At 32.1% G+C, this 19,793-nt stretch overlaps 1 protein-coding gene across 2 annotated transcripts in view; it reads left to right on the forward strand.

Moving 5' to 3' along the window:
• LOC134725708 (putative pyridoxal-dependent decarboxylase domain-containing protein 2) overlaps window positions 1-19,793 on the forward strand; it is a 38,826-nt gene that overhangs the window by 11,187 nt on the left and 7,846 nt on the right. For both annotated transcript variants that reach the window (XM_063589735.1, XM_063589736.1), the window contains exons 5-19: window positions 1,612-1,767; window positions 4,624-4,813; window positions 5,240-5,308; window positions 5,848-5,926; window positions 6,206-6,290; window positions 8,667-8,787; window positions 9,250-9,405; window positions 9,711-9,761; window positions 10,150-10,221; window positions 10,729-10,887; window positions 14,274-14,379; window positions 14,769-14,827; window positions 16,414-16,526; window positions 17,227-17,351; window positions 18,855-18,973. In XM_063589735.1, the coding sequence (XP_063445805.1) occupies window positions 1,612-1,767; window positions 4,624-4,813; window positions 5,240-5,308; window positions 5,848-5,926; window positions 6,206-6,290; window positions 8,667-8,787; window positions 9,250-9,405; window positions 9,711-9,761; window positions 10,150-10,221; window positions 10,729-10,887; window positions 14,274-14,379; window positions 14,769-14,827; window positions 16,414-16,526; window positions 17,227-17,351; window positions 18,855-18,973 (1,660 nt within the window). The remainder of the gene's footprint in view (window positions 1-1,611; window positions 1,768-4,623; window positions 4,814-5,239; window positions 5,309-5,847; window positions 5,927-6,205; window positions 6,291-8,666; window positions 8,788-9,249; window positions 9,406-9,710; window positions 9,762-10,149; window positions 10,222-10,728; window positions 10,888-14,273; window positions 14,380-14,768; window positions 14,828-16,413; window positions 16,527-17,226; window positions 17,352-18,854; window positions 18,974-19,793) is intronic.

Below are 19,793 nucleotides of genomic sequence, written 5' to 3' on the forward strand. Positions count from 1 at the left end.
TAAGAACGATCTCAATGTAAACAGAGGAGTGTGTACGGAAAGGAGTTATGCCCTCTGACCCAAAGGAACTTCAATAATTAAAGAGTAAGAAATGGGGTTCCTCCTAAACTGGTCCGCCGTTCTATATATAGCTTCGCACCGAAGGTCAGTGTACCGATAAGTGAACACAACAGGGGTCCAGTTTAGGGTTCTTCCTAGAATTACGGTGATAAGACACGGAAGCAAGTTAACTCGTACCACGGCATTGGAACCAAAAAAGTTAACTTGTACTACTGGGAAGTCGTACCATTCAGAAAAATATATTAAAAAATATGATGTTTTATGGGTTTCTGTTTGTAAACTTAATAGAAATAAAGTTGAATTACTTGAATTTTACACAGGAGTTAAATGAAAACTTAGACAAAAATTAAGAATGTTTTAAAGCATTAATGTTTTAACTGATCTTTCAAACTAGAACATAGGCGGATCCAGCCCCCCCCCCCCCTTTTCGTGGAAAAAATTTGGTTGATTATAAAGGGAATCATTGAAGCATGACTGGAGCGGGCCCCCTCTTAGGTCAGTCAGTTGGCTCCCCCTTAGGAAAAGTTCTGGGTCCGCCACTGTAGAACTTAATCCAGAGGAAAGTTAAAACATTGCTTTTACTGTACCTTATTAAAATTGAACATGTTGAATATATATATATCCAATTTAAGTTAATTAAAGCTGTAATCCATGATCACAAATTGAATGCTATGTCTACAATTGTTGAAAGCCATGTGCTTTTTTTGCGGGGAAAATGCGGACCCCCTTAACAGGAATCAGTTACATTTCATTGTTATTTATAGACAGTAAAAATAATTTTGGCAATCATTTTGACTAACTGCTAAGATTTAATTATTCATGAAAAATTTTCTTCGGGTGCAACTGTTTATACTTTAATTTATATATATATAATCTACATCTGCCACAGTACTTTCTATACAATATACAAGGAACATTAGCTACAAATTGGTCATTGTACTTTCAAATTATATACATTTTACAGACTTAAGAGTTATTGGGTGAAAGTAACGTATATCATACATATATTCATCATTTAACACCATTTGAATGCATTTAAATAAGTTGGTAAGAGTTAGCAATGGTACGAGTTTGCATTGGTACAAGTTTTTTTTAGTGGTACAAGTTTACAATGGTACAGGATAACTATAATTCGATAAAACACAATAAGTACATGGCTCATACACTTGTAACGGGGATTGGCTATTCTTTAAGTTGAGGGACTATTCAGATTGTTACATTTTGCATGTGCAGTTGAATTAGTTTAGAGAATAATACTATCCACCTATTATCCAGGGTTACAGGCCAAAAATGCTGGAGACTCACGCATGTTCATGCTTTTTTGCGGCAGTATTCTTGGATCTATTTTTTTCCTCTTTGATCTTTTCAATTTTGGCCAAATCTCATGCATTTGTTTAATGAAAATTTGGCAGAACTGCTATACATGTGTCAATGAAAACTATGGCAATCGTATCCCTCAGAGCATTCTGCTCTTTGATTCTATGATAATCAATAAGAGAACCCTGCACCATTATCAAATTGTTGTTATTATGACTTTCTCTTTAATTTCAGAAGTGCTAAGTTACAAGAATTAGATAGTCATGCCAGAGCTGCCCTTACTGCCCATAGTCTCTCAGCTTATGTTTCTACATTAGACGAAGCTCATCTTAAGACATTCACAACTAAGATAGTATCAGACTGTGAACTTTGGTTGTCAAGGCTCTTCAGGTATATTATTTTAGAACAGTCTGATTTATCAGAGGCAATCTGGAGTACTGTAAATTGTAAATCAGAAATTATTATGAGGTTTTTATTTTTGCGAAATATGCAACAGACGTGTAAACGCAATAATTTAAACTCGCATTTTGAAATATTTTATATGAATTAGACAGGATTTTGGAAATCATAAAAATTGAAATTATATTTAAGTCTAAAAAAAAATGACAAAATCGCACAAATAAATGCACGTTATAAATTCTGAATTTACATTATAAGATAATGAATCAACAACACAATGATACAAAGAAAAAACTTAGAAACATGTCTAGAGATACAGTCGATTCCACTTAATTGCATACCGCTTAATAGCATAATTCGGTTAATTGCATACTTTTCTCCTGCACAAAACCATTTCCCATTCACCTTATGTTAAATTGTCCGGTTATATGCATAGCCTTACAAGTGGCATTTCGGTTTATTGCATAGAAAATAATCGCCAGCTAGATATGCTCAGTTAAAACTGACGAGATTTTTGAACGGAAACGGCAATTTGGTAAGTATATTTTTCTTGAATGCATCATAATTTTCATTATTATTTCACATTTACTTGTGTGTTATTCAAATAAAGTTTTAAAACAGTATCTTTCGTGTTTATATGATTATAGAAAAGGCCTCGATGTGTACACAGGTAAAGTTTCCCATATTCTATTTTAAGCCTCGAGGTCATAAAAATGTCAATCAGCTGATTGTTGTAAAAACACAACCATTCTATGATCTTCTATCTCAAAAGGTGTTAATTATTGATTGGATTTCAAACATTGTTCATAGATTATATTTTGGGTGAATTTTTAAAACATTAACGCCTGCTAATTATCGATCATTATCCAATGTGTACTTTCGTAATTCAGCTTGGGTGATCTACATTTATGTTAAATATTACAGGGCATTTATATATGGTTGAAGAATTTTATACATCAATATTTCCTTTTTAATATTTTTCTAAAAGAAAATTAACTTCTGATTATTATATTTTCTCACTTTCAACACTCGTGTCCAGCAAATAACCCGTGCATGGCCCCATCACCTGTTAACTGCTTTGCATAAACGAAACTAGCAGTGTAACATCACTGTGTAATTGGTAAATACTGCATATCAAAAGCAGTTCATTGCACAATTATTGTTTACAATGATTATAAACTGTGTAGTATTGTTAAACAGTTTATTTTAAACAAAGCGTAACAATTTAATTTGTACATCCGGGTCATAGAAACAAATCTATTTTTAGAACAATTTTATTTTCGTATCTCAGGTAAAGGAAAAGTCGGTACATAAATAAACTAAAACAAAATGTGTTTATAAACTTTATTGAAAGAATACACAATGAAATAAAATGTATGACAGTAGACAAATAACTTTTATTAGAATAAATAAGCATTCATTATGTTGTAAGTGGACTATGGACGTACATCTTTCTTCTTTGCTGATCTGCACTATCGATGTTATTTGACTCCGTAATTTGTCATTTCGGATATAAGCATACTCCGCTTTATTGCATAATTTCGTCTGACAAATAGGCTATGCAAATAACCGGAATGTACTGTATATATTCTCTGAAAAAAATTGCATATATGGGAAATTTTTTGTTTCATTTTCTCAGTTATGAAGAATTTTGTCCCATAGTAAGGAACACAAATGGAAGAATTAATAAACTTATATTTGATTAATTCTAGTATAAAACTATTTAACATTTAGCTTATCATCAAACGGTATTATGAAATAATTCTTTTATTTGAATTCTTTGAGTAGCCTATGGTTTTATCTGTACCATGTCCTGGCCTCTTCCACCAATATAAACTGACTGCCCATGAATTAGCCTAAATGCGGTGCTTAAAAGTGGTGTCAAAACACCAAAAATCAAATCAAATCTGTGCCATGTCCACTTAATATCAGAAATAGTTCTCTTCATATATGTATAATCATACGTTTTTTGATTGAGTTATTGATATTTTATCGTATGTTTTTCTATGTTGTGATGTTATGCTATTGTTTCAGAAAAAGGGAGAAGGTTTGGGCCCATTAAAACGTTTAATCCCGCTGCAAATGTTTGCACCTGTCCTAAGTCAGGAATCTGATGTACAGTAGTTGTCGTTTGTTTATGTAATATATACGTGTTTCTCGTTTCTCGTTTTGTTTATATAGATTAGAACGTTGGTTTTCCCGTTTGAATGGTTTTACACTACTACTAGTAATTTTGGGGCCCTTTATAGCTTGTTGTTCGGTGTGAGCCAAGGCTCCGTGTTGAAGGCTGTACTTTAACCTATAATGGTTTAATTTTTAAATTGTTATTTGGATGGAGAGTTGTCTCATTGGCACTCACACCACATCTTCCTATATCTATATACAATTAATTTGAATATAAGGATGTTTGCTCCTCTATTTCAAAATATTGAGCTTTTTAAAAGACTTTTGTTATTTGATGTAAATATAAATAATGGAACTGAATGAGCAGAAAATACGAAAGGTTAGCCTCCTTATTTTCAAGTTATATACAAATTTAAAATTTATTGGGGAAATATTTTCTCTAGATATTTTTTTTTATTTCATTTAATATCGACAGCTATTTGCTTTTAAAAACTATGAAAAAAGCGAAGATTTTATAAGATTTTCAAAAATAGATTTGTAAACTATATGTATATAAAATTATGAATAAAAAATTAGGGGTTACTTTGGCCATATTTTATTGGCATTACATTAATAAAACTAGAGGGTTTTAAATGTTTGACAAAATGTATAAAATAAGAGTAGCAAACATCTTTAAGTATTTCCAAGTTAAGGATATCCAATAAAAATACTTGTCTTATACAGATTTGGAGACTCCTCTGTTGTCTATCATGAGGAAGAGATGGATGGATTGGTTAAGATTTGTAGATTGGCAATGTATCAGAAATATCCCAAGTACCCTACTGAAGGATTTGAAGCCTTGTATTCCAGACCTCCTGTTATATATGTCAGTGCTTCAGCTAAACCTGGGGTGACAAATTATCTATGTTTACAAGTAAGTTTATCAAACCACATATTTTATAATCCAGCGTATTAAAGTAACCTCCAGTCCTTGGGTAGCAAGTTAGCTTTGCTTTTGAGTAAATTTGTCAACCCTATAGAGGTAAATGCATTGAATAACTTGGGATGACAAACCATCTTTCTTATGAAGTAAATATTTTGACTATTTTAGTTATCGCTCAGTACTGTAGAGTAGGGTATATATTACAGAAACTAGTCTGTCTCTTTCAATTTGAGGGCCTAATTAGTGCTTAAAGATTTCGAAATTTATACAGAGTGATAAATTTTAGAAATATTAATAGATTTCCAAAGTAAACGTTCAATATAAATTTTCATTAATTTACAAAGCATGTTAAATCCAAATATTAATGAATAATGACGACTGTCATTTACTGATAATAGTATTTTGTTATTGTTACAGCTTGGTTTACCCTTATCTTGTATATGTACAGTACCAGTTGTTACCAGGAATGGAGCTGTAGGAAGAATGGTATGTATTCTTTTTTTGAATAAGGTTGCTGTCACATAATCATTTATTCAAAGTTCTGTAAATCAACTAGTGCTTTCAAAAATAGTTTTGGAAACCTTAAGCACCTCATATAAAATTTGAGACTTAATCTTTGGGGAATGTGAGCTCATAAGGGTTCTTATTTTTTTTTAATTGAATTTTTCCTTAGATAAGACCATATCTTTCAGAAAGATTTAGAATTGGAAACAATTAGGAAATAACTGTATAATATTTTATGTTCCAACCCATTAGCAGAGCCAATAAACAGGTTTTTTGTGATCATGAAATCACATACTGGTGCGATCAGAACTTCAAATACAATATTGTTATCTATATTCTATTTTAAATAAAACTGACAGAAAACAACATCAAACCATACATTCAAAATCTGTCATGTGTCGCCTGTACTTGCACATACATATTCATTGCATTAACTGTGAATTAATGCCATTAAAATTGGTGACATTATCCAATCAAAATGAACAAAACAAACGATGTTGCATTAGAATTTTTATTTTCAGAATATAGACGTCCTTGAGAACTTGATACGGGATGATATTGCTGCTGCTAAGACTCCTGTTATGTTGGTGTGTTTTGCAGGTAATTATTTTGTCTCTATAAAAGTTTTAACATAAGACCTAGTTATATTTGCTGGTAGCAAACATAGTGTGTGGACTTGAGTTTCAACATCTAATTAATTATGCAGATACAAAAACTTATCACATACTGTGGATTCATTAATATATGTTGGATACTAAAACATCTCTTGTGTGTCAATAAAACAGCAATTCAAATACCACGTAAAAAAAACTCAACATCTAGAGGTCATCATGCAGTCTGTTTGATATAATCATTTATTAAGAGTTTTGTTTTCTCTAGGTACCCCATTAACAGGACAGGTGGACAATTTAGATGAACTTCAAGATATATGTAAAAGGAAATCCATTTGGTTACATGTAGAAGGGTAATTATAACACATTTCATTTTTCATCTGATGACAAAAATTGTTGAAGTAACCAGTAAAAACCTATTAATTTGACAAATACATAGTTCATATCATATCATTGAAATTAAAAGTGTAAACTGTGACTTAAAAATAAATTATTTGATCACAAAGTTTTCATTGTGAATTGGTTGATTTTAATACTGATGTTCTGCTGAGAAAAAACAACAGTTGGTGCAATGTAGGAATAAATAAAATTTACAGATTTGTTTGCATGGTAAAAGTATGAAAAAATAAAAATTTTACAGAAATTATAAAATTTATTGTCGATTATATTTCATGAACAATCAGGCTTCAATGACTACAATGTTAATAAAAATCTTTCTGCTTAGTTTTTTATACGACCGCAAATTTTGAAAAAAATTTCGTCGTATATTGCTATCACGTTGGCGTCGTCGTCGTCGTCGTCGTCGTCGTCGTCGTCGTCGTCCGAATACTTTTAGTTTTCGCACTCTAACTTTAGTAAAAGTGAATAGAAATCTATGAAATTTTAACACAAGGTTTATGACCATAAAAGGAAGGCTGGTATTGATTTTGGGAGTTTTGGTCCCAACATTTTAGGAATTAGGGGCCAAAAAGGGCCCAAATAAGCATTTTCTTGGTTTTCGCACTATAACTTTAGTTTAAGTTAATTGAAATCTATGAAATTTTGACACAAGGTTTATGACCACAAAAGAAAGGTTGGGATTGATTTTGGGAGTTTTGGTTTCAACAGTTTAGGAATTAGGGGCCAAAAAAGGGCCCAAATAAGCATTATTCTTGGTTTTCGCACAATAACTTTAGTTAAAGTAAATAGAAATCAATGAAATTTAAACACAATGTTTATGACCACAAAAGGAAGGTTGGTATTGATTTTGGGAGTTTCGGTCCCAACAGTTTAGGAATTAGGGGCCAAAAAGGGACCCAAATAAGCATTTTTCTTGGTTTTCGCACCATAGCTTTAGTATAAGTAAATAGAAATCTATGAAATTCAAACACAAGGTTTATGACTATTAAAGGAAGGTTGGTATTGATTTTGGGAGTTTTGGTCCCAACAGTTAAGGAAAAGGGGCCCAAAGGGTCCAAAATTAAATTTTGTTTGATTTCATCAAAATTGAATAATTGGGTTTTTTAATATGCCGAATCTAACTGTGTATGTAGATTCTTAATTTTTGGTCCCGTTTTCAAATTGGTCTACATTAAGGTCCAAAGGGTCCAAAATTAAACTTAGTTTGATTTTAACAAAAATTGAAACCTTTGGGTTCTTTGATATGCTGAATCTAAAAATGTACTTAGATTTTTTATTATTGGCCCAGTTTTCAAGTTGGCCCAAATCGAGGTCCAAAATTAAACATTGTTTGATTTCATCAAAAATTGAATAATTGGGGTTCTTTGATATGCCAAATCTAACTGTGTATGTAGATTCTTAATTTTTGGTCCAGTTTTAAAATTGGTCTAAATTAAAGTGCAAAGGGTCCAAAATTAAACTTAGTTAGATTTTAACAAAAAATAAATTCTTGGGCCTCTTTGATATGCTGAATCTAAACATGTACTTAGATTTTTGATTATGGGCCCATTTTTCAAGTTGGTCCAAATCAGGATCTAAAATTATTATATTAAGTATTGTTCAATAGCAAGTCTTTTCAATTGCACAGTATTGTGCAATAGCAAGAAATATCTAATTTCACAATATTGTGAAATAGCAAATTTTTTTTTTAATTAAGAGTTATCTTTCTTTGTCCAGTATAGTAAGCAAGAAATATCTGCAAGAAATTTTTTTAATTGGAGTTATCTTTCTTTGTCCAGAATCAACTTAAATCTTTGTTATATACAATATACAATGTATATTCACTTTTTACTACCAACTGATAAATTTAAATAATCTTTACCATTCAGTGATAACAAGCAGTTTTTTTACATCTTAATATTTTATGATGTATTTAAATGAGTAGTAATTGTTGCAAACTCCATTAGAATATTTTAATTGAAATTAGTTTTGGAATAAGGGAAAGGAGGATGTGATTAAAAAATTGGGTTCAATTTTTCTCAATTGAAATTTCATAAATAAAAAGAATTTCTTCAAACATTTTTTTTAGAGGATTAATATTCAACAGCATAGTGAACTGCTCTAAGAGAAAACAAAAATTTTAAGTTCATTTGAATACATTCATTCTGTGTCAGAAACCTATGCTGTGTCAACTATTTAATCACAATCCAAATTTAGAGCGGAATCCAGCTTGAATGTTGTGTCCATACTTGCCCCAACCGTTCAGGGTTCAACCTCTGCGGTCGTATAAAGCTACGCCCTGCGGAGCATCTGGTTTTTGTTTTGCAACATTTATATTTTTATCATTTCAGAAACACTTTGGCAACCCTGACAATGTTCTCAGTACCGACATCTTTACAGAATGCTAAGTGTGGGGACAGTATGACTCTAGCTATTGGTAGATGGTTAGGTATACCTGGTCTTCCTTATTGTGTATCCTTGATAAACACATCATGTACACCTTTTTTTTTTAAAAGAGTTCTAGAATTAACTCATGCAATATCTAGGAGAGTATGGAAATGGTGCTTTCTGGACTGCACAGATTCATGGTCCAACCGTCAGTCTGTCTTTCTACTTAAAATGTGTACACAGTTAATGTTTTTACAACCCTATAAAATTACTTAATGAGCATTTATTATTGAAAATTATATTTTTTGCTAGGATCATAAATACATTGTTTCTGTCCTGTGTTTCTTTTTTTTACCTGTGCACTTTCTTGTTGAAGCTTGTGTCATCATATATGTATTTCATTTTGAAATGAAGGGTACTATCAGAATGACATAATATTTCTCTTAGTCAATGTTTACTTATCAAACCAATAGAAGATGTAATTAACATATTTTATGTTTTAAACATTGGTAAACTTTGTTGATAATCCACCTTAACATTACTTAGACTTTATACAAAACAAATGACCCAGCATTGGTGATAGCAGCTGGTCTAAACACATTTAATTCACAACTGAAATTGAATTGTCTCCCTCTATGGATATGTCTGCAGAGTTTAGGACATGATGGCATCGTCGACAGAGTCAAGTCATCATGTGATCTGGTGAGTGGTAATGTTATAGCAAAGAATAAATATAGCAGAATATAACATTTCTCATTGTTTCTTAAAAACATATATTTAAAAAATGCTTTGATATTGCAATCATTCTGTTTCACAGTTTTAATTGTTGAAACAATGTGTATTTTTAATTTATATCTTTATTAATTTGTTTTTTTTTGTTTTGTGAATAGCTCTCAACTAAAAATAAGATTACTGTGTTTCATCGTAAAATGTTGAAATTTAGGGAAGGAGGTTTTTTCTCTAACATCTGTTGAAATATGACCTAATAAAGCAAATTCTTTTTGTAGGCTGAAGCATTATACAAAGGAATAAATGAAATGGCAACAATAAAACAATATGTAAGTTGATGTACTTTGAATATTACAAGTTTACATTAAACAAATACAAACTCTTGAAGACCACAATGAAAGTCCATGTTACACATTGGAATTACCCAACTTCATTAGGGGGAAGTTAGCTTGCTGCCATTGCTATTAAACTATGTAGCTGGATTTCCTGTGAAACTTTTTACAGAATCTTCATAACCTTTTTGATCAAAATTATTTTTGGAGTTTCTGATCTTAATTCAATAAGCAAATATATTTTCAAAATTAACATAACTCTGAACTGATTAGAATATGAATAAAAAGAGAAGTGACATCAGCTTAGCAAGACAATAACCAGAAGATATCTAGTGGTCAACATACTAATTCATTTGATAGAAGTTTTCTTTCTCTCTTTTTACAGAGTATAGAAAAGAAAGAAGAGGAAGATGTGAAAGGAATCAAGGATTTAATATTCAAAGCCATTTCTGCTCTGGTAGGTCATTCAATTGTCTTTTTAACCTGATCAGCTAATTATTGCAAGGTTTTTATTTTGAAATATAAATAATATGACTCCTTTCGTATCATAATAATAAGAAGTCAAATTCTGATAACTTATATTCATTCTTAAAAAAACTGCAATGATAGATGAATGCAAATATGTTTGACTGGTGACAGTAATTATTAGATATAGATAAGGATCTTTTGAAGAAAATTCACAGCAAAATATTTGTTATGTGATTCTATTTTAGGACTATAAAGTAATTATACTTTTTTGTTTTAAAACATATGTATCAGTGGTCTTAGGAATTGTAAATTCATGTAAATATAGCTTTTTGAAATATTACTTTGTGTTGAATTGGATATCATCTATGACAAATGAGTAATTTTCAAGAAAAAAAATGATATTTGGGCCATTTCCTTTTTTTTGGTGCTTTTTACTCTTTATCATTTCTACATGTTTTGTATGAATTCATGAAATGTTAATTGATGTATATTTCAGGTTGTGTTTGAGATTGTGACACCAAACATTGTGTTTCAGTATGCAGAGGATGGAGCACAGACAGGGATACAGATTGCACCCTACAGTACTAATGTAGAGGAGGAGGAGGAACCAGAAGAAGATCATAATGCTGTGTATTATGATGCTCTTAATATGTGGGTATGTATCACATCAGGCTTGTTCAATAGTTCTTATCTTATAAAGGTCCTTTACATATAAAAAAAAGAAGATATGGTATGATTGCCAATGAAACAACTCTCGACAAGTTACAAAATGATACAGAAATTAACAGCTATAGGAGACCATACAACATAGTCAGCTATAAAAGGCCCTGAAATGACAAATGTAAATCATTCAAGTAAGAAAAATAACAGCCTAATTTATGTACAAAAAATTAACGAAAGACAAATATGTAGCACATCAACAAATGACAACCACTGAGTTACAGGCTCCTTAATTGGGATTTGTTTACTTCCCCTTACATTTCAAATGTCACTTCTTTCCAGCTTAAATTTTATGTGATAGGTTTATTTAAACTTCAGTTGGAGTTGATTTAAAAATTAATAGCTTAGCTACTCAGATCTAAATTAACTTTGTAATACCATTAATAACCTGTTTCAGATATTTGAATGATCAGGTTTTTTATTAGCTCACCTGGCCCGAAGGGCCAAGTGAGCTTTTCCCATCACTTTGCGTCCGTCGTCCGTCGTCGTTAACTTTTACAAAAATCTTCTCCTCTGAAACTACTGGGCCAAATTGAACCAAACTTGGCCACAATCATCATTGGGGTATCTAGTTTAAAAAATGTGTGGCGTGACCCGGTCAACCAACCAAGATGGCTGCCACGGCTAAAAATAGAACATAGGGGTAAAATGCAGTTTTTGGCTTATAACTCAAAAACCAAAGCATTTAGAGGAAATCTGACATGGGGTAAAAATGTTTATCAGGTCAAGATCTATCTGCCCTGACATTTTCAGATGAATCGGTCAACCCGTTGTTGGGTTGCTGCCCCTGAATTGGTAATTTTGTGGAAATTTTGCAGTTTTTGGTTATTATCTTGAATATTATTTGAATAGAGATAAACTGTAAACAGCAATAATGTTATGTAAAGTAGGATTTACAAATAAGTCAACATGACCGAAATGGTCAGTTGACCCGTTTAGGAGTTATTGCCCTTTATAGTCAATTTTTAACCATTTTTCGTAAATCTTAGTTATCTTTTACAAAAATCTTCTCCTCTGAAACTACTGGGCCAAATTGAACCAAACTTGGCCACAATCATCATTGGGGTATCTAGTTTAAAAAATGTGTGGCGTGACCCGGTCAACCAACCAAGATGGCCGCCACAGCTAAAAATAGAACATAGGGGTAAAAGGCAGTTTTTGGCTTATAACTCAAAAACCAAAGCATTTAGAGGAAATCTGACATGGGGTAAAAATGTTTATCAGGTCAAGATCTATCTGCCCTGACATTTTCAGATGAATCGGTCAACCCGTTGTTGGGTTGCTGCCCCTGAATTGGTAATTTTGTGGAAATTTTGCAGTTTTTGGTTATTATCTTGAATATTATTATAGATAGAGATAAACTGTAAACAGCAATAATGTTTAGTAAAGTAGGATTTACAAATAAGTCAACATGACCGAAATGGTCAGTTGACCCGTTTAGGAGTTATTGCCCTTTATAGTCAATTTTTAACCATTTTTCGTAAATCTTAGTTATCTTTTACAAAAATCTTCTCCTCTGAAACTACTGGGCCAAATTGAACCAAACTTGGCCACAATCATCATTGGGGTATCTAGTTTAAAAAATGTGTGGCGTGACCCGGTCAACCAACCAAGATGGCCGCCACGGCTAAAAATAGAACATAGGGGTAAAATGCAGTTTTTGGCTTATAACTCAAAAACCAAAGCATTTAGAGGAAATCTGAAATGGGGTAAAAATGTTTATCAGGTCAAGATCTATCTGCCCCGACATTTTCAGATGAATCGGTCAACCCGTTGTTGGGTTGCTGCCCCTGAATTGGTAATTTTGTGGAAATTTTGCAGTTTTTGGTTATTATCTTGAATATTATTATAGATACAGATAAACTGTAAACAGCAATAATGTTTAGTAAAGTAGGATTTACAAATAAGTCAACATGACCGAAATGGCCAGTTGACCCGTTTAGGAGTTATTGCCCTTTATAGTCAATTTTTAACCATTTTTCGTAAATCTTAGTTATCTTTTACAAAAATCTTCTCCTCTGAAACTACTGGGCCAAATTGAACCAAACTTGGCCACAATCATCATTGGGGTATCTAGTTTAAAAAATGTGTGGCGTGACCCGGTCATCCAACCAAGATGGCCGCCACGGCTAAAAATAGAACATAGGGGTAAAATGCAGTTTTTGGCTTATAACTCAAAAACCAAAGCATTTAGAGGAAATCTGACATGGGGGTAAAAATGTTTATCAGGTCAAGATCTATCTGCCCTGAAATGTTCAGATGAATCGGTCAACCCGTTGTTGGTTGCTGCCCCTGAATTGGTAATTTTGTGGAAATTTTGCAGTTTTTGGTTATTATCTTGAATATTATTATAGATAGAGATAAACTGTAAACAGCAATAATGTTTAGTAAAGTAGGATTTACAAATAAGTCAACATGACCGAAATGGTCAGTTGACCCATTTAGGAGTTATTGCCCTTTATAGTCAATTTTTAACCATTTTTCGTAAATCTTAGTTATCTTTTACAAAAATCTTCTCCTCTGAAACTACTGGGCCAAATTAATCCAGACTTGGCAATCATCATCTTTGGGGTATCTAGTTTTAAAAATGTGTCCGGTGACCCGACTATCAAATCAAGATGGCCGCCACAGCTAAAAATAGAACATAGGGGTAAAATGCAGTTTTTGGCTTATAACTCAAAAACCAAAGCATTTAGAGCAAATCCAACACGAGGTAAAATTATTAATCAGATCAAAATCTATCTGCCCTATAATTTTCAGATGAATCTGACAACCCATTGTTGGGTTGCTGCCCCTGAATTGGTAATTTTAAGGAAATTTTGCTGTTTTTGGTTATTATCTTAAATTTTATTATAGATAGAGATAAACTGTAAACAGCAATTATGTTCAGCAAAGTAAGATTTACAAATAAGTCAACATGACCGAAATTGTCAATTGACCCCCTAAGGAGTTATTGTCCTTTATAGTCAATTTTTAACAATTTTCATAAAATTTGTAAATTTTTATTAACATTTTCCACTGAAACTACTGGTCCAAGTTCATTATAGATAGAGATAAATGTAAGCAGCAAGACTAGTAAAGTAAGATTTACAAACACATCACCATCACCAAAACACAATTTTGTCATGAATCCATCTGCTTCCTTTGTTTAATATTCACATAGACCAAGGTGAGCGACACAGGCTCTTTGGAGCCTCTAGTTTCAACAATATACAATTATTTTTTTTTTAAATTCTTGAATTTATAAAACTTAAAAGTTCCTCTATAAAATGTTTCACAAATGTTTGAGAAAAAAAGGAATAATTTATACTTCATATTTAGTTAGGAGAAACAATGCAGATGGAATGTCCCAAACTAAACTTCCAGATTGTGAAATTGGAAAAAGAAGGCATCTGTCTAAGGTTTGCTCCTTTGGAGTATGCTCAAGGTAATACTTTAAAATACTGTGGTTTCATTTATTGTCATGTGTTAGAGGGGGAAGGGGAAGTTAACGATCTGTTAGATGACAACAAGCTGTGTAACAATACAATTTTACAAAAGAAATATATTAAAGGTCATATTTGGGCCTTAACAATTCCATTATAGATATTTTTATCTGAGCAAGTATCATGCCAAATTATCTAAAAAAAAATAGTTCTCTTTTTGGAGGGATATTTTGAAATACCCTTCTTACCCTCTAATATACATTTCAATGGAATAGCCCTTATCTGTTAGTGTTTAAAGTATTAAATTTGAAATAGATAATGATATATAATTTTATTAAAATATGTTTTCATATAAACAATTGATGTTTCATATTGAATTTATTCTTTTTAGTGAAAGGAATAAAGCCAGAAGATGTAGAAGAAAGTATTGTGAAATTGAAAGACCAGATAGTAAGTCTATTACCACATGAATAATAAGTACTGGTAATGATAAGACACATTATATGGCAACCTATAATTCATCTGTCAGGTATATACACATATAAAAAGATTGTGTAAAATTTGTTATACTTTGTACCTGTTCCGGACCATATGAGTATCTGGACCATACGCGTATGGTCATGACCATATGCGTATACTCATATGGTCCGACCATACGCGTATGGTCCGACCGTACGCGTATGGTCGGACCATATGAGTATATACTCGTTTGGTTATAAACGGGCCGGACCATATGAGTATTTGGACCATACAGGTATTTTTTTCAATAATATGCATTAAAAAACTTTATAAAAAAACAATGATTACTACATGCAATTGTATTATTTACAATTTAGATAACATTAAATATCGATGCTAAAGTTAGTTTTAATGGCTAAGTTGCATTCTTGCATGTATGAAATTTACTTCCACACGGTACATGTACTATAGCTGTGTCTACGGTGATTTTCAAAACCTCTAGATCTCCAATATCGTAATATGACCGAAGTACATCATATCACCAGACAACTTAAAAAAATAAACTAGTGTCCTTGCCGTTGACGTCATTCATTTTTTTAAACAAAACACGTACAAGTATAAAAATTCTGAATGTTGCACTTCTTATGCTTATTATATTAAGTTTCAAAAGGGAGCAAATTATTAGACTCTTTGTCCTGTCGACTTTTACGTCAGGTTATAGTAAAACAGTTGACTCCGTGTGTAACAATTAATTAAAATATTTTTGAAAATTATCTTCCCAGGTCGACATTTTGCCATTCACTGGTAATATTAAACATAATTTATTATCGGTAATGAAAAAAAATGTGTTTACTATAGTTTTGACTAGTGATGAAATTTACTGTGTGAAACTGCTTATTTTATTTTGTTAATCTTGTTATTATTATTTTTTAATAGATCTATGATAAAATGACTTTTGGTAGTGTCTTTTTAATGACGTGACATCTAGAAGGGTTATATGAAGAGTTATATTAAGCATTTAAATGTACCTGTTAATTACCCCGACCATACGCGTACGGTCCGACCATACGCGTATGGTCGGACCATATGAGTATATACCCATATGGTCATGACCATACGCGTATGGTCCAAATACTCATATGGTCCGGAACATACCCATAAACCTTGCCTGACAGGCATGCACAACAAAAAAAGAAAAAACTGATTATCTCCCTTTGAACTAGCTGATTATCTCCCTTTGAACTTAGAACCATATATTGATGATACCTTACAGTGTATTATCTCCTGCTTGCTGAGTGCAACATTGCTGTGAATGTGTAACTGATTTAAAAAAAAAAGAAGCTTTATATCCTGTTAGAATAATTTTACTATTTAGTATGTATTTGCTGTATATAGGTGCTGGATTGGATTTGTCAATGTTGAAGGCTGTACAGTTACCTATACTATAGTCACTAAAATCCATGTAGACTCTATATAGATTTTCGTTGCATTTACAGTCACACCACATAATCAGCTCCTATTTTTCTATTCTATAAAAAAACATGCTTTTAATTTCATTTATTTTAACAATTTTTTAGAACATATTAGATGCTACTGTTGGTCAGAGAGACAAATTCAGAGCTTGTGTGGATCAGCAAAAGAATTTGAAGCTGATAGAGATGCCAAAATGGGCTGGACTTGGGGTCGTGCAGTAAGTTAACTTATATTTGGGGCTGTAATAAAAACACAATTATTATTGCCTTTATCCGTACTAACATGGATTGTAATTTTATGAATTAAAGAACATGACTAAATATATATGGTTCAATAGTTCTGAACGCTTATAATCCTACGTCATGCCATTTTATTTTGGTATGTACAAGGCCATCCTTATCTCAGGCTGTTGAGATATGAAATGTTTTGAATTATTTAAATGATCAAATTTGTAAAAAAGAATTATAATAAAGTATAAAGGAATATTATTGACTATCCATTAAAATCTTCAATAAAATGGAGAGATACAAAATGTATAGTAATATATAATTTTTACAAGATATTGAATAGCAGATTTTTCTAATATATGGAATATTACATTACTCTAGAATGTGAAAGTCATGCAGAATTTTAATCTCTTTCTTTTTTCACAGTACTGTAGATTCACTTATTTTCGCGGGTACTGATTTTCGTGGAATAAGGAAAACTAACACCATTGCAGATCGTGGTTTTGCTGAAGTCTGTATACAAGCCTACAGAAAATTTGTTATTTGTTAAACATTTTTATTGGAAATTCACCTGTACCAACGAAAGCCACAAAAATTGGTATCCAACAAATAACAGTGAATCAACAGTAACGCTTGTATTAAAACCATGTTACAAATGTCTTTGATGATAGTATTATTATTTGATTACAGATATTTACCAGAATCATGTGTCAATCATTCCGATCATTTATCACATAAACCAAGACATGAGATTAACACTGTTAACATAGAGTTAGTGAAGAAACTGAAAGCTACTGATACGGCATTCTCACTGGGTAAGCTATTAACACTGTTATAAATTACAAGTTATAATTGTAGAAATAATATATTGCTAGTGAAGAAAATAAGGCTACAGAGTGTGCCTTCTCTCTATATAAAAAAGAAGATGTGGTATGATTGCCAATGAGACAACTATCGACAAAAGACCAAAATGACACAAACATTAACAATTATAGGTCACCGTACGGCCTTCAACAATGAGCAAAGCCCATTCCGCATATAGTCAGCTTTAAAAGGCCCTGATAAGACAATGTAAAACAGTTCAAACAAGAAAACTAACGGCCTTATTTATGTAAAAAAATGAACGAAAAACAATTATGTAACACATAAACAAACGACAACCACTGAATTACAGGCTCCTGACTTAGGACAGGCACATACATAAATAATGTGGCGGGGTTAAACATGTTAGCGGGATCCCAACCCTCCCCTAACCTGGGACAGTGGTAAAACAGTACAACATAAGAATGAACTATAGAAATCAGTTGAAAAAGGCTTAACTCATCAGATAGACAAAAAATAATAGTGGACGTGGCCGGGTACTTATACATCCCGACACAAAAAGACACAATGAACAGATCTGAGAGTACTCGCAGTTATCTGACTGCTAGTTCAAAGCCATTAACAACTAATAAAAAAATCATGCCTCTAAGACTAAGCAATCAATCTGTACACATCCAACATACAATGGATTTAGTGTAAAGACGTCATAAACAGCCAGAGAAAAACATGACCTTGTGCAATGCTGTAAGCTCTTAGTAATGTTCAGTCTGCCTTCTTTCTGGTTAAACTATGGCTTCAGACTGTACCTTCTCTCTATCCATATTAGTTGTGATTGGCTTGGAACTAGCTGTCAGTTAGTGCAATGACTCTCAGATATGTACTCAAGTGTCTTTTAGATGTTGGGATGTACACGATTTGCAGGAGTGTAAAATTTTGAAAAATCTTAATATAATTGAAAAACCTCTAAGTATACTAAGTAAACTACAATAGGGTTATTATGCCCCATGCAACACAGTTATAGAGGATATAATGTTTTGACCCTTCCATCAGTCTGTCCATCTGTGCCTAAGTCCTGTTCTTGTCAACGCAACTCCTCTGATGCAGCACAACAGAATTTCATGAAATTTCTAGATAATAAGGACATACTATGTAGTTGGGCATATCAACAGGAAATTACGAAGAAAAAATAATCTAGGAGTTACGCCCTTTGAACTTATTTGCCTCAATATACTACTGCAACAGTTTGTCATCTCAACTCCTCTGAAACTACACAACAGAATTTCATGAAACTTTCTAGATAATAAGAACATACTATGTATTTTTTCTAGGAGTTATATATGCCCCTTTGAACTTAGACCTAAATATACTGCTGCAACATGCACACAGGTTCTTTAATTTGGTAAATGCAATAATGAATATGTTTTGCAGGTCTGTTAGAAATTGTATAAGAATGTGTAAATTTGTATCGTATTTAAGTTAATATTCATTTTTGCCAGGTCGACTAGAGAATGAGTTAGCGTGTGTAAAGTTTGGTTTGATCACAGATGACACAGATGTGGAAGAGTTAATAGATCATGTGATGAAGTGTGGTAAAGAGATTGAAGAGTCATCTAGGGTAGGCTAAATTGGTTTTATAAAGTTGAAAAAAAAGGAAAAAAAAGAGTAATGATAGCTAAATGAAACAGCAAGTTTCTGTGATCCATGAAATTGTAAAAAAAAAAAAGGAATGAAATAAGAATAAACACACTGAAAATAGAATCTCAGAGGAAGAAGAAACTTCACTCAATGTAGGAGTCAGTAAACGGAAGAGTTACTGTATTATGCTAAGCATGAGGTTCTAATATCTTTCCTAATGTTCAAATCAACAAGACTGACCTCTTTGTCAAAAGTTTGTTATTTACATGATTGTCCCACATGCATGATATATTAACCTTGTGTAAATATACACAAACAAAACAGAAACAACTGATACATTATATGGAATTATTGTTTTGGCTGATATTCTTTGTTACCTCAGTGGCATTGATCTGCCAGATGAAATCTATCTTAGTTTTAGTTCAATTTTTCTGCATCAAAAGTTGTGGAAGCAAAACTAACACTATTTCCTTATGCATCTAATTAAATGTTCAATAAAGACCGTTAATTTTCAGTGTAGTAAGTTTTCATGGAAAGAATTGTTGTAAATCAACCTTCCAATTCTTTGAAACAAGAAAATTCATGATGTATTTTGTATTGGATTAAGTGTTAAATGTTGCATCACGCTGTAACAAAGAAAAAGTTTTAAGAAATATATTTTATTGTGTTTTTCAGTATTTTGAAGCTTTGGCAGATCTTATAAAGCAGGGTATTACTATAGCTAATGAAGATTTAATTGTTTTTCAGTATTTTGAAGCTTTAGCAGACCTTATAAAGCAGGGTATTACTATAGCTAATGA

The sequence above is a fragment of the Mytilus trossulus genome, chromosome 7 (genome assembly GCF_036588685.1).
Source record: "Mytilus trossulus isolate FHL-02 chromosome 7, PNRI_Mtr1.1.1.hap1, whole genome shotgun sequence".
In the NCBI taxonomy this organism is placed as follows: Eukaryota; Metazoa; Mollusca; class Bivalvia; order Mytilida; family Mytilidae; genus Mytilus; species Mytilus trossulus.